Consider the following 16,002-nt stretch of genomic DNA (forward strand, 5'->3'; position numbering starts at 1 on the left):
AGGTTTTCTCTCCACTACCACTTCCTCACCACCACCATCCTCCACCCCCACTTTTTTCCTCTTTTCTTTACCTTTTTCTTTTTTCTCCTCCTTTGTGATTTTTGGCCTTGTATTTTTACTACTTTGTTTTAAATTTTGTTTTTCACTTTAGTGGTTCTTTTGTTTTATTTTGTTCTGTTCCTTTTCTTTTATTTTCTCATCTCTGACCTCTTCAGAATCATCTAGGGTGTATTTTACTTAGGTTGTGTTTGATATTCTTGACTCAGCCTGCTCATACAGCCACTCTGCACTGGACAAAATGAGTAGAAGGAAGAATTCACCTCAAAAGAAAGAATAAGAAACAGTACTTTCTGCCACAGAGTTACAGAATTTGGATTTCAATACAATGTCAGAAAGTCAATTCAGAAGCACAATTATAAAGCTACTGGTGGATCTGGAAAAAAGCATGAAGGACTCTAGAGACTTTATTACTGCAGAATTGAGATCTAATCAGGCTGAAATAAAAAATCAATTAAAAGAGATGCAATCCAAACTGGAGGTCCTAACTGCTAGGGTTAGTGAGGTGGAAGAGAAAGTGAAATAGAAGACAACATGATGGTAAGGAAAAAAGTTGAGGAAAAAAGAGAAAAACAATTAAGAGCCCATGAGGAAAGGCTTGGGGAAAAAATGATAGTTTGAGAAGGAGGAATATACATATAATTGGGATTCCAGAAGAGGCTGAGAGAAAGAGCACCACAAAGTATATTGGAACAAATCATAGCTGAGAACTTCCCTAATCTGGTGAAGGAAACAGGCATTCAGATCCAGGAGATAGGATGACCCCCAAAATAAAAAAAAAAGCTGTTCAACACCCTAACATGTAATAGTGAAACTTGCAAATTCCAAAGATAAAGAGAAAATCATTAAAGCAGCAAGAGACAAGCAATCCTTAACTTATTTGAGGAGAAATATTAGATTATCAGCAGACCTCTCCACAGAGACCTGGCAGGCCAGAAAGGGCTGGTAGGATATATTCAGGGTCCTAAATGAGAAGAACATGCAGCCAAGAATATGTTACCCAGCAAGGGTCTCATTCAGAATAGAAGGAGAGATCAAGAGCTTCCAAGATAGGCAGAAACTGAAAAAATATGTGACCACTAAACCAGCTCTGTAAGACATATTGAGGGGGACCCTGTAAAAGAAAGAGGCAGCTCAAAGAAATAATCCACAAAAACAGGGACTGAATAGGAACAATGACACTAAATTCATTTCTTTCAATAGTAACTCTGAATGTGAATGGGCTAAATGAGCTCATCAAAAGATGCAGGGTTTTGAACTGAATAAAAAAAGCAAGACCCATCTATATACCGTCTACAAGAGACTCATTTTAGAATTAAGGACACCTCCATCCTGAAAATGAAGAGGTAGAGAACCATTTACCTCTCAAATGGTCATCCAAAGAAAGCAGGGGTAGCAATCCTCATATCAGGTACATTAAAGTTTATCCCAAAGACTATAGTAAAAGATGAAGAGGGACACTATGTCATACTTAAAGGGTCTATCCATCAAGAAGACCTAACAATCATGAATATTTATGCCCCTAATGTGGGAGCTGCCAAGTATATCAATCAATTAATAACTAAAGAGACACTTAGATAACAATACACTAATAGTAGGAGACTTGAACATGGCACTTTCAGTGAATGATAGATTTTCTAAGCAGAACATCACCAAAGAAATAAGGGCCTTAAATGATACACTGGACCAGATGGATTTCACAGATTTTTACAGAACTTTCCATCCAAACACAACTGAATACATATTCTTCTCAAGTGCGCATGGAACTTTCTCCAGAATAGGCCACATACTGGGTCACAAATCAGGTCTCAACCGATACCAAAAGATTAGGATTGTCCTCTGTATATTTTCAGACCACAATTTTTTGAAACTAGAACTCAATCACCAGAATAAATTTGGAAGAAACTCAAACACAAGGAGGTTAAAGAGCATCCTACTGAAAGATAAAAGGGTCAACCAGAATATTAGAGGGATGCCTGTGTGACTCAGTGATAGAACATCTGCCCTTGGCTCAGGGCATGATCCTGGGGTTCAGGATCGAGTCCCACATCAGGCTTCTTGCAGGGAGTCTACTTATCTTTCATCCTGTGTCTCTGCCTCTCTCTCTATGTCTTTCATTAATAAATAAATAAATAAATAAAATCTTTAGAAAAACCCCTGGGAAATTAGAGAAGACTTAAAAAGATTCATGGAAACTAATGAAACGAAGATACAACCATTCAAAATCTTTGAGATACAGCAAAAGCAGTTCTAAAAGGGAAGTACATTGCAATACAAGCCTCCCTCAAAAAATTGGAAACAACTCAAATACACAAGCTAAACTCGTACCTAAAGGAATTGGAGAAAGAACAGGAAGTAAAACTTAACACCAAGCAGAAGAAGAGACATAATAAAGATTCGAGAAGAACTCAATGAAATAGAGACCAGAAGAGCTGTAGAACAGATCAACAAAACCAGGAGTCGGTTCTTTGAAAGAATTAATAACATAGCTACATCTCTAGCCAGCCTTCTTAAAAAGAAAAGAAAAAAGACTCAAATTAATAAATCATGAAAGAGGAGAGATCACAACCAATACCAAGGAAGTACAAACGTTTTTAAAAATGTATTATGAGCAGCTCTATGTCAAAAAATTAGGCAATCTAAAAGAAATGAGTGCATATCTGGAAAACCACAAATTACCAAAACTGGAATAGGGAGAAATAAAAAGCAGATCAAGCCAATTACCACCGAGGAGACTGAAACAGTCATCAAAAACTTCCCAAGAAACAAAAGTCCAGGTCCCGATGGCTTCCCAGGGGGATTCTATCAAACATTTAAGGAGGAAATAATACAAAAAAAGGAAAACATACCTATTCTACTAAAGCTGTTCTGAAGGTTAGAAAGAGATGGAATACTTCCAAACTCGTTTTATGAGGCCAGCATCACCTTAATTCCAAAATCAGACAACGACCCCACCAAAAAGGAAAATTATAGACTAATATCCCTGACAAACACAGATGCAAAAATTCTCAACAAGATACTAGCCAATAGGATTCAACAGTATATTAAGATTATTCAGGATAACCAAGTGGGATTTACCCCTGGGATGCAAGGCTGGTTCAACACTAGTAAAACAATCAATGTAATAGATCACATCAGCAAGAGAAAAAACAAGAAGCATAGTATCCTTTCAATAGATGCAGAGAAAGCATTTGACAAAATACAGCATCCATTCCTGATCAAAACTCCTCAGAGTGTAGGGATAGAGGGAACATTCCTCAGAATCTTAAAAGCCATCTACAAAAAGCCCACAGAAAATATCCTTCTCAATGGGGAAATACTGGGAGCCTTTCCCCTAAGATCAGGAACAAGACAGGGATGTCCACTCTCACCACTGCTATTCAACATAGTACTGGAAGTCCTAGCCTCAGCAATCAGGCAACCAAAAGAAATAAAAGGCATTCAAATTGGCAAAGAAGACGTCAAACTCTCCTTCTTCTCAGATGACATGATACTGTACATAGAAAACCCAAAAGACTCCACCCTAAGATTGCTGGAACTCATACAGCAATTCGGCAGTGTGGCAGGATACAAAATCAATGCCCAGAAATCAGTGGCATTTCTATACACTAACAATGAGACTGAAGAAAGAGAAAGGAAGGAGTCAATCCCATTTACAATTGCACCCCAAGCATAAGATACCTAGGAATAAACCTAACCAAAGAGGTAAAGGATCTATACCCTAAGCCCTACAGAACACTTCTGCAAGAAATTGAGGAAGATGCAAAGAGAGGGAAAAACATTCCATGCTCATGGATTGGCAGAATTAATATTGTGAAAATGTCAATGCTACCCAGGGCAATGTACACGTTAAATGGAATCGCTACCAAAATACCATGGACTTTCTTCAGAGAATTGGAACAAATCATCTTAAGATTTGTGTGGAATCAGAATATTCCCCGAATAGCCAGGGGAATATTGAAAAAACAAATCAGAGCTGGGGGCATCAAAATGCTGGATTTCAAGTTCTACTACAAAGCTGTGGTCATCGAGACAGCGTGGTCCTGGCACAAAAACGGACACAGATCAATGGAACAGAATAGAGAATCAGGAAGTGGACCCTCAACTCTATGGTCAACTAATATTCAACAAAGCAGGAAAGACCATCCATTGGAAAAAAGGCAGTCTCTTCAATAAATGGTGCTGGGAAAATTGGACATTCACATGCAGAAGAATGAAACTAGACCATTCTCTTACACCATACACAAAGATAAACTCAAATGAATAAAAGATCTAAATGTGAGACAAGAATCCATCAAAATCCTAGAGGAGAACACAGGCAACACCCTTTCTGAACTTGGCCACAGCAACTTCTTGCAAGATACATCCACGAAGGCAAGAAAAACAAAAGCAAGAACGAACTATTGGGACTTCATCAAGATAAGAGGCTTTTGCACAGCAAAAGAAACAGTCAACAAAACTACAAGACAACCTACAGAATGGGAGAAGATATTTGCAAATGACGTATCAGATAAACGGCTAGTATCCAAGATCTATAAAGAACTTATTTGACTCAACAGCAAAGCAGGAAAAATCTAATCATGAGATGGGCAGAAGACATGAACAGACATCTCACCGAAGAAGACATGCACATGGCCAACAAGCACATGAGAAAATGCTCCGCATCACTGGCCACCAGGGAAATACAAATCAAAACCACAATGAGATCCCACCTCACACCAGTGAGAATGGGGAAAATTAATAAGACAGGTGACAACACATGTTGGAGAGGATGTGGAGAATGGAGAACCCTCTGCACTGTTGGTGGGAATGTGACCTGGTGCAGCCACTCTGGAAAACTGTGTGGAGGGTCCTCAAAGAGTTAAAAATGGATCTGCCTTACAATCCAGCAATTGCACTGCTGGGGATTTACCCAAAGATACAGATGCAGTGAAACGCCGGGACCCCTGCACCCCGACGTTTATAGCAGCAATGTCTACGATAGGCAAACTGTGGTGGGAGCCTCGTTGTCCATTGAAAGATGATGGATAGAGAAGATGTGGTCTATGTATACAGTGGAATATTCCTCAGCCACTAGAAATGACAAATACCCACCATTTGCTTTGACATGGATGGAACTGGAGGGTATTATGCTGAGTGAAGTAAGTCAATTGGAGGAGGACAACAATTATATGGTTTCACTCATACAGGGAATATAAGAAATAGTGAAGGGGATTAAAGAGGAAAGGAGGAGAACCGAGTGGGTAAAAATTAGAGAGGGAGACAAACCTTGGGAGACTCCTAACTCTGGGAAATGAAGAAAGGGTTGCAGAAAGGGAGGTAGGTGGTGGTGGGGTTGGGGTAACTGTTGATGGGTGCTGCGGAAGGCACTTGATTGTATGAGCACTGGGTGTTATAGCATCTGTTGGCAAATCAAAGTCCAATAAAAACAAATTTAAAAAAAAAGAAAGTCTCTTCAACAAATGGTGTTGGGAAAACCAGGCAGCTACATGTAAAGGAAGGAAATTGGACCTCTTTTTTACGCCATAGAAAAGTAAAGTCAAAGTAGATTAAGGACCTAAGTGTGAGACCTGAAATCATAAAAATCTTAGAATGCAGCAGAAGCAATAAGGTCTTTGTCATTAGCAGTAGAAGCATTTTTCTAGATATGTCTCCTCAGGATAAGGAAACAAAATTAAAATAGAAAACAAAATAGACAAACACAAAACTGTTGGGAGCACATCCAAATAAAAAGCTTCTGTACAGCAATGGAAATAATCAACAAAACTAAAAGACAATCTCCTGAATATGAGTAGGCATTTTAATAACATATGTGGTAAGTGAATAGGATGCAAAATATATAACGAACTTGTACATCTCAACACCTAAGAGAGCAAATAATCCAATTAGAAATGGACAGAGTACATGGATAGCCATTTCTCCAAAGAAAACATGCAGAAGTCCAACACACAGATGAAAAAATGCTCAGCGTCACTCATCATCAGAGATATAGAAATTGAAAACCACAATGAGATGTCATCTCACACCTGTCACACTGGATAAATTAAAAGCAAACAAGACAAAAACCATGAAAGAAACAAATGTTGATGAGTCTGTCGAGAAAGAAGAACACTTGCCCACTGTTGGGAGGAGTGTAAACTAGTATGTCCACCATGGAAAGCACTACGGAGGCTCCTCAAAAAAATTAAAAACAGAATTACTATTAGATACGGCAATTTTACTACTGGATTTTTTTGTGTGTTATTGAATATTTACCCAAAGAATGTGAAAACAGTTCATTGAAAAGAATCATGCCTCCTGATGTATACTGCAGCCTTATGTACTAAGTGGGCAACATACGGAAGCAACCCAAGCATCCATAGATAGATGAATAAAAAGAAAAGGTGTGGTATGTACACACAATGGAATATCACTCAGACATAAAAATAACTGATCTCTCCACTAGCCACATGAATCGAACTAGAGAACATGATGGGAAGTGATGTAAGTCCATGAGATCAAGACAAATACCAAAGGGTCTCATTCACATGTGGAATTTAAAGAACAAAACAAAAGAACAAAGAAACAAGTGACAAAAACAGACTCTTATCTACAGAGAACACACTGCTGGTTCCCAAAGGGAGGTGAGTGGAGAAGGTGGGGGAAACAGGTGAAGGGGGTTAGGATTCCATTAACATTGATGAGCACTGATAAGGTATAGAATTGCTCAATCGCTCTATTCTACACCGGAAACTCAAATAACATTGTTAACTAGAGTGGAATTAAAAAAATAACCAAACAAAGAAAACCTAACCCAGCATTCTAAAATGTATATTCTTAGTTTATGCGTTTTTCTTCCCAGGTAGACTCAATGCTCCTTGAATACCGTGCCTGCCCTGCACACACTGTACTTTCATGAGGACGGCAGAGTGCTTGGGTCCAGGCAGGTGCTAAGTGACTGGTGGCAAGAGAATATATATTAATGCAGGTCAAACGGAGGGGGTATTCTTCTGATGTTTTAAGGACTGGAGGTTGCTGAGGCTGCTACAATCATGGGGAATCTGGACAAGCAAATAGAACATCTGTTGAAAAGAAGACCCTTCCCTTGGGCCCAAATGGCACCTTGGTCCGGACCAAGTCCCCAGATCTGGTTTAATCCCTAACCAACTGCAGTTCCCACCTCCCCCAGAGAGGGAAGTCTTCACCATCAGTGAGGGATTCTCTGGTTTGGCCCAGGGAGGTTCTCTGTCACATGCGCTCTCTCCATCCCCACGGAGGGGAGGTCATCCGCGTGGTTAGACCCCCTGCTCTCCCCGTTAAGGGTAAGGGACCTTCCCTGAAACACTCTTTTCTCTTCTTTCACCGACTTCCTTCCTATGAAAACCCTCCATTTGCACCACAGCTCAGAGCTCCCCTTACCTGCCAGGTGGGAGGCTGCCCCATTCTTGAATCACTTAATAAAACCAGGTGGATCTCTGAATTGAATTCTTTGATTAGTTTTTTGGCACAAGCAGTTAGAAGTCAGAGATGTGAAGGAGCTGGGGTGGAGGTGGGACGGGGACAGAAATACCTGGGGGGGTAGTGTCACAGGGCAGGAGGGACAGAGGGACAGCAGGTCCAGGGCTGGTGCTGGGAGCTGGGTGTTTTCCTGGGTTACTGTCTGGGTGAGAAGAAAGGGCTGAGAGGTGGGGCCACTATTCCAGGCCACACAGGACTTGTTCTGTAGCATCTGAATCAGGGGGCGGGGGCAGGGGCAGGATGGACGCTGGTGACAGGGAGAAGCTGGAGGCCAGAGGGGAGGCAGAGCAGGAGGGGAAGTGAGACTGAGTAGGTGTCCAGGGCTGAGGGAGGAGCACATTTGCATTGTGGCAGAGACTCAGGGAAGGGTTGTGTGTGAAGAGGAAGTCAGAGGAGAGGGGCTGGGAGGGGGTCTGTGTATGAGGACAGACGTCAAAGAGCGACTTTGCAAGAGAAAGAACATCTGCAAACACGATGCTCTTCCTGCAACTTGTGCTGTTGGCGGTTCTCCTCCTGGGGGGTGACAGTGAAGGTGGTGAGAGCTCGGGTCCTGCCCAGAGGGCGCACGTGTGTGTGTGTGTGTGTGTGTGTGTGTGTACATGTGCTTTTGAGTCTACCTGTTCCTGTGTGTCTCTGTGCATTTCCCTCAGTCTGTGTGTCTGTAAGTCTGTGTGTCTGTTATGTGTGTCCATGTGCTTGTGTGCATTCGAGTACGTGTATATGTACGTGTGTACCGGTGCCTGTCTGGTGTCCGTGCACATGTGTGGGTAACTGTCTGGGTGTCTCTAGTGTAGATGTGCATATGTGGGTGCGCATGTGTGATCCCTGTGTGGTTGTGTGTGTGCAATTGTCTCTGTGTGTGTGCTCGGGTGGTGTGGGTTCCCGGCACAGACCTGGGCAGGCAGAGAGTCAGCTGGGTCCTTCCCAAGCATCCCCGGCCCCAGGGCCCTGTGCTCTCCTGAAGGATGGGTGCGAGGCTCGGGCTCAGGGGCAGCACGTGTCTCCTGAGTCGACTACGGTTTCTCTGTCCTGCAGATTTAGGGTCCCGTCCCCGGCACCTTAGTCTCCACTCCCTTTCCTTCTCCAGGCCTTGCACTCTCAAAGCTTATGTCCTTCCCCACAGATTCCCAGGAGCCGATCTCCTTCCGGATCATCCTGACCACATCCTTTTACAACAGTTCCTTGACGCAGAATCAAGGCTCAGCTTGGCTGGATGAGCTGCAGACTCACGGCTGGAACAACAAGACAGGAGCTTTCCGTTACCTGCAGCCTTGGTCTAAGGGCAACTTCAGCAACGAGGAGCTCCTGGAAGTGCAGAACTTATTCTACACATACACCATCCGATCCCCTTCCACATTTCATAACCACATCCGTGACTGGCAACTTGAATGTGAGTTCTGTTCCCTCGGGCTTGGGTGGCAGGTGGCAGGTGCATGTGTGTCTCCCTGAGTTCCTTCTTCCTCTAGGAAATGAGCTCCACCGGACTCTGAACCTCATGTTTCTCTGCCGTATAAAGGTTCACACTCATCTGGGCAGAGGATGGAGCCAGACCCCGATTGTTGAAAAGATCCACATCTTCTGCTCCATCTCGCTCCTCTCATTGGCCACAGGCTGGGCTCTCCCGTCCCACTAGTTCTCCCACGACCACCCCTTTCCCTGGCCTCCAACCAGGCAGCTCTGGTCCTCGCTCTGTGACTGACTCCTTGATCTGTGTGCTTTTCTCCCCATCCTATCCCAGCAGCGATGTCTGTCTATGCGACCCTGTCACCCCCTGTGCTCCCTTCACCCTCGGTTGTTTCTAGCCCAGTTCTCCCGCCGAGCCCTTCCTTTTTTTATGCCCACATCCTTCATGTTTCTCCTCCAACTTTTGCTCCTTCCTCTATCAATCAGCTCTTCCTCTGCTTCTGGCGACCACCACTTCCCCTTGGTGTGAGGCTCCCCTCAAACCAAACTGTGCTCCATTCCTTTCAATCCCCTGAACTTTCCCTCTGCTTCCACCATCCATGGCTTCCACTCGTCTCATGTCATCTCTTTCACTCCCGCTGTCCTATCACTCACATCTGTCTTCCCCAGATCCCTTTCAGATTCAGCTGGTATTAGGCTGTGATTCCCACTTTGGAGAAGCATCAGCAGGCTTCCTGCAGTTGGCTTATCAGGGATCTGATCTCCTGAGCTTCCAGAACACGTCATGGAGGCCATCTCCAGAGGGAGGAAGTAGGGCTCAGAAGATCTGCAGTCTTTTCATTGAATACCATGTTTTCAGTGAAATAGTCCACAAGCTCCTCTTTGACTCCTGCCCCCGGTTCCTGTTGGGTCTTCTCGATGCAGGGAAAGCATATCTCCAGCGTAAAGGTCAGTCCTTCACCTCCTTCCAAGATTCTGCATCCTGCACTCAGAAATTTGTACCAGTCTCTCAAATTCAGAGTGAGATGGAGTCAGGAGGGAGAGGGGTGATGGTGATGGGCTTCAAGAGGCGGAAAGTTGTGTCTGTAAGGTGATGTGAGCACCTCCCCTCAGTCTGTGATTCCCTGTCCTGTTTCCGCAGTGAGGCCCGAGGCCTGGCTGTCCGCTGGCTCCAGCCCCGGGCCTGGCCATCTGCGGCTGGTGTGCCACGTCTCCGGCTTCTACCCCAAGCCTGTGTGGGTGTCGTGGATGCGGGGCGAGCAGGAGCAGCAGGGCACATTGTATAGCGATATTTTGCCCAATACCGATGGGACGTGGTACCTTCAGGTGTCCTTGGATGTGAAATCCAAGGAGGCAGCTGGCCTGTCCTGCCGTGTGAGACACAGCAGTCTAGGAGGCCAGGACATGGTCCTCCACTGGGGTGAGGAAGAGTTGGGTCCGGCTGGGAAAGGGGCACGGGGTCCTTCAGCAGAGTTGGGGAGCCTGATGAAAAATTTAGGTTGCTAGTGATTCTAGTCCCCAAAATTAAAATATCTGTATCACAAGAAATGGAAGAGCTGAGGATGAGGGTCCTGCAAATGTGGGAGGATGCGGAGGGTTAGGTGGAGTGTCCATCTCTGAGGAGGGATGGGAGAAGTGAAAGGAGGAAGGGCGGTCAGTCAGGAAGAGGGTGACAGGGGCAGAGAGGTTGTGGGAGGTGCAGTTCACCCTCTGTGCCCAACCCCACAGAGCAGCCCCACTCCATGGGCTTGGTCTTCCTGGTGGTGATCGTGCCCCTGGTGCTCCTGGCAGGCCTGGCGTGGTGGCTCTGGAAGCGCTGGTGAGTCCCTGGAGCCCCCTTCCTGCTCTTTCCCAAGTGTCTCCCCACTTTTCCGTGTGTCCTCAGCCCTCCTGCCGCCCGTGCCCTCCCCCCTGCAGCCTCCCCTCCACCTGCTGCAGGGGGCCTCCTCCTTGTTCCTCCAGGAAAGCCCACTGGAGACCTCAGTGTACGGACTTCCCTTCGGAGCAGGAACCCAGCAGCCCAGGCTCCAGCACTTACCTAAACCCAGCTCAGCACTGACGTCCTGGCCACTCCCTGTGGCCAACTCTTCCTTAGTCCTCCCTATTGACCGGTTCTCAGTGTCAGCTCAGCATGATTCAGGGGGATTTATTGTTCTGACTTGGTTCTGGAACTTAAATTTCAAAATTTAACTCAGCATAACCTGATGTCACAGCAACCTCATGGGTCACAGACATCATATCCTCCAGTGAGTCATCCTTTCCACCAGTGAGCCAGCCCTGAGTCAGAAGTGAGGCCGTCTCTGCCTGGCGACAATTGCCACCACCTTTTCCCTCACTTTGACAATTCTATTCCTGACCCCCATCACTTGTTGCCCCCATCAGGCCCTTTTCCCTTCTAATTCTTAGGATTCTTGAGAGCAAAGTCCATGTCTTTTTAATATTTGCATCCTTGGCAAGGAGCCTCAGCTACAGGGAAAATGTCCTCAGTAATAAAAACCTGCGTTAAATTCATGTTAAATTCTTAGATTTTTCTTCCTACCATGTTTGTAGTAACTGAGATGTTTGATCCTCTTCTTTTTTTGTGGGGGGGGGGGGGTTTGATCCTCTTCTTGTTAGAAGTCTTGTCACCTGGCCAGGGGACTCACACTTTCTCTGTTCCTGTTGACACCTCCAGGTCTCTATGTAGAAACAATTTTTCTATTAAGATTTGTATTATTTAACTACATAAACCTTTTGGATGGATTGTTTTTCCAAGTATTCTGAATCAAGTAGAACGGTAGGATTCAGGTTCTTTTTTTTTTTCTTTTAACCATTTTATTTATTTATTTTATTTTTTGAATGATTTTTTTATTGGAGTTCGATTTGCCTACATATAACATAACACCCAGTGCTCATCTCGTCCAGTGCCCCCCTTGGTGCCCGTCACCCAGTCACCCCATCCCCCCCCACCTTCTGCCCCTTCCACCACCCCTTGTTCCTTTCCCAGAGTTAGGAGTCTCTCATGTTCGGCCTCCCTCTCTGATATTTCCCAAAAAACATCAAAAACCTGAATCCTGAGAGAAAATGAGTGGGGAAAATGAGGATTCAGGTTTTTAATGTTTGTTGGGCTCAAGGCACCAGAAGACCTACCACTCTGGGTATTTTAAAAATAAAAGGTCAGCTGACTTCCTGAATGACAATTTGCATTTTAGCAAAATCAGCAGTTGATTCGCAGGTGCATAAACATGATGATGCCTGAGAAGGAGCAGGGCAAGTATGTCCTGAAGGGAAAGGAGATGCTCCAGGAAAGAGAACAGGAATGCTGTGGTCAGGGATGAGAGGGGACCCAGCAAGGTGAAAGCACACAGCGCCTTCTCGCATTCCTGGGCGCTGTGTCACAGCCGCTGAGGACCTGGAGTCAGCGGCACTGAGCCAGTGCTCCTGGGGCAATGCAGGGTTCGGGTCCTGGGACCTCTGCTCACAGCACCTGCCACCTGCTGACTACGCAGCTTGGTTTCAGGTGTGCCTGTATGAAGACAGCCTCTTGGGGGCACCTCGTTTGAGTGGTTGAGCGGCTGCCTTTGGCTCAGGTGATAATCTCAGGGGTCCTGGGATGGAATAATAATAATAATAATCCAGGTTCCTGCTGAGCAGGAGATCCGATTGTCCCTCTCCCTCTGCTCCTTCCCCTGTTTGTGCTCTGCCACTTAAATAAATAAAAAATCTTTTTAACAAATAAAGACAGCGTCTTTAATACATATATATTTGTAAACTATATATTGAAATTCCAGCTCAGAAGTGTCTAACATTTCTCGGCTTGGGTACTGTGACCACCAGCGTCTTGCAGCCCCACAACCGTGCTACCCAGGATGGTTTTAGAAAAAAAAAACAAACAAGAAACGGTCACCGTCTCATGGATCCATGAGCATAACCCCTTTCCCCCCTTTTCCCTTGGGGTCACCATAGCGTCCCAGATGATACTTCAGCACTTTCTGTAGTGGCTCCACATAGTCGTCGTGAATGTCTATTCCTTTTCCTGGATTTACGGCATTGGTGAGTCATTACTCATTACTCATTACCATGGTACCTCATGACCCACGAGTCTGCATCGGGACCTCAGTGAGCCTTACTCACTTACAGGGTTTGTGTCTGCGAGGCACATTCCCCCCTTCTTACACTTAGGAACACCCGTTAGCCCTGCGGCTCTGGGCTTCAGAACGGTTTTAAACTGTGAAATCACCTAGAAAGAGCTCATCAATGCAGAAACTGTGGCACCAAATGGACCATGACTAGGACATGTGTTAACAGTGTAGGAATTAGCACGGGAAGGCAGAGGGGTGCCTGGTCCTGCCTCAGCTGGGATCACCCAAGGTGGGGGACACCTGTTAGGCTCCTCTAGGTATCTGTGAATGGCGCCGAGTGCATGTCTGGGGCTACAAATCAACGTCAGCAGGTAGGTCCATCAGCACAGAGTCCATGAATAATGAAGATGGACCCTTTGTGACTGGTGACCCCACGGCAGTGCAAGTGGAGACATCCACAGCCTGCCTTCAGTTACTTTAGGTTTCATTAATTAACTCAACAAACCATTCTCAAGTCCTGGCCAGGCAGCGGGGATATTCTGAGTGTCAAGTCCTGGGGAGGAAAAGGTCTTCCCTGTTTCTGAGATTGAAATTTTTGCTTTTCCTGATCTCATTATGGTTTTCATTGTTGTTTCTAAACCAGTTTGTTAGTCAGCGACTTATTTGCATTGAACTAGGAGACAGAGACTTAGTTCTAATTTGTTTAGGGGCTGAGAGAGGAGGCCAGGGTAGGAGAACTCCCAGAGGGACACGTGCATGTTCTCAAATGTCTCAAATGTCTACATGTGTAGACATTTCTGGAAAATAACGTTGAGGTGGGAGAAGAGGAGAAGATGAAAATATGGGAAGGGGGGAGAACACATCACAGGACTTCTGCAACATTCCTGCCTGGATCAGGCTGCTTGGCTGTTTCGCAAAGTTCAGTCCACCTTGCTCCCCTCGCATGGGCACCATGTGGTTTGGGTTGGTTGGATCCACCCTCATGGGTATCCCTGGGCTCTGATCATCCTGAGACCATCAGGAGAAAGCATCCTTGACAATGAGACAGGCTGGAGGATGGACAGGTAGCTTCCAGGTCAGGCCAATCACCGGACAGGTGTCACTTGTCCTGACTCAGAGTGATAGTTCAGGGCCAGGCACCTGCTCCAGGTGACACAGGACACACGAATCCTGATTCCTATGAATATTAAAGAGGAAAAAAATGCCCTTTATTGGCCTGGAGTATGGGTATGGGTATGAAGGGTCAGGGTATGAAGCCTGAGACAAGTACAATCCATTTCTCAGCACCAGAGAAGCAAGCCTGAGGATGAAGCCTGCCTGCAAGAAGGCAGAGAAATTATACACATGACATTTGCCAAGAAGGTCGATCCCAAGTGTTCTCACCACAAGAAATAAAAACAAAAGAAAAGAAAAAAGAAAAGTTCTGGGAGTGAGGTGGTGGCCTGGTTGAGGGCATGATATCACCACGTACATATACACCAAACTTCCAGTGGTTATTTCAGTCTATGTTTTTAGGAGAAATGTCAATTAAACTGCTCAAACATGTGATGAATACTATATAAAATATTAATTTTCATGATCTGCTTCAATGGAGGTTTTCTGGACCAATCCTGCATTTTCCTTCTGAAATGCTGCACGCCTCACGGGAGGCAGGGCAGGTATGGACGTGAGCGTTCAGACGCGGCTCCCTGGATGCTCCATGTGCACCAGGCTCCTGGGATCTTCAGGCCAGCCTCTCTGAGAAGTCGTTGGAAGACTTTCTCAGGAGGGCCTCCGTTCATGTGGTGTCACAGGCTCTGTTGCACCTGTTAGAGCTGGTGAGGGCCCCCATGGCCCGAAGTGGCCCCCACCTTCCTCCCTGGGTGGCTGGAAAGCTGCACGCTGTCCACAGGTATAGTTTTCAGGTGTCATCATCCTCCAGTGAGTCTGAAAACAGCAGCAATAACGAAACCAAAGCATCGGAAAAGCAAAGGCAGACACACAGACCCACAGAAGGTGCTGGAACTCCCACGACCCTGTGCTCCCCGGTTCCATCAGGTGATACCTTTCCTGTGTGGTTTCAGCCCAACAAGGTGGATTTCTATCCTTAGTGACTGGAAGCTCCCCTCTGGTGGACATGGGTGTGGCCTCCGGGGGATGCTGGGCTAATGTCTCTCTTCCTTGCAAAGCTCTTCTTCGCTTTCCTCTTCCTTTCCCTCGAGTCTTTAAAATATTCTTCATTATTTTTCTTGCCCAGTTTTCTTTTTCCCTCGTGTGTCCTCATCTTGCGACACTCTTACCCTATCTTGTGTGTTAACCCTGACATCTGGATCAGTCCGTGTTCTGGGTGTTTTCATGGATTTCTAACAGACCACAGGTCAGGAACGAGGTGCTGGGTCTGCTGCTGGCTACACGACTGGCAAGTATTTATACTCCAGGGTTTTCCTAGAGACAAGGGGACAAGCTGCTCCAGCATGTAATAAACCAGGAAGTGTCATGGCAGGAAGTTAACCAGGAAGGTAAATATTTAAGATGTAAGACATTTTCCATGGATTTCTTCCTGACACAACCCATCCATCCATCCATCCATCCATCCATCCATCCATCCATCCACTCATTCTTTCATCACTTACTCAGCATTTCCTATTTGTGTGATAAGTACATCCTCTGAGAGTGGTTCCAACACTATGAGAAGCAGCTCTGTGTCCAGGTATTTAAGATATGAGTAATCTCTTCCTCCAAGCTCTTTCCTTTTTTGATGTCTACATTTAATCACCCAGAGGCAAACTTTAGAAATCTTTGTAGCTTCTCTGTTCTAGCTTTTGTCTTTGCCAAGTCGTGCTCTACAAAGTCTCTGAAAACCTTATCTTTCCTTCGGCGGAGACAGAGCTTTCCCCTCTCCCTATAAGCGTTCCTCTTGGTTTCCTTTTTTTTTTTTTTTTTTTTAAAGATTTTATTTATTTATTCATGAGAGTCACACACAGAGAGAGGCAGAGACACAGGC

The 16,002-nt window shown here is 45.4% G+C and overlaps 1 protein-coding gene across 3 annotated transcripts in view; it reads left to right on the top strand.

Moving 5' to 3' along the window:
• Positions 1-11,469, top strand: part of LOC140626642 (T-cell surface glycoprotein CD1a-like) — a 59,322-nt gene extending 47,853 nt beyond the window's left edge. The window contains exons 1-6 of one of the 3 annotated variants that reach the window (XM_072814381.1): positions 7,864-8,086; positions 8,678-8,944; positions 9,628-9,906; positions 10,100-10,378; positions 10,687-10,777; positions 10,921-11,469. In XM_072814381.1, coding sequence (XP_072670482.1) covers positions 8,029-8,086; positions 8,678-8,944; positions 9,628-9,906; positions 10,100-10,378; positions 10,687-10,777; positions 10,921-11,017 — 1,071 coding nt within the window. In that variant the 5' untranslated portion in view covers positions 7,864-8,028 and the 3' untranslated portion in view covers positions 11,018-11,469. Of the gene's footprint in view, positions 1-7,863; positions 8,090-8,677; positions 8,945-9,627; positions 9,907-10,099; positions 10,379-10,686; positions 10,778-10,920 lie in introns of those variants that run through there. The other 2 variants (XM_072814379.1, XM_072814380.1) reach the window with 2 other exon arrangements.
• The last annotated feature ends 4,533 nt before the right edge of the window (positions 11,470-16,002 follow it).

Source organism: Canis lupus, chromosome 38 (assembly GCF_048164855.1).
Source record: "Canis lupus baileyi chromosome 38, mCanLup2.hap1, whole genome shotgun sequence".
Classification (NCBI taxonomy): domain Eukaryota; kingdom Metazoa; phylum Chordata; class Mammalia; order Carnivora; family Canidae; genus Canis; species Canis lupus.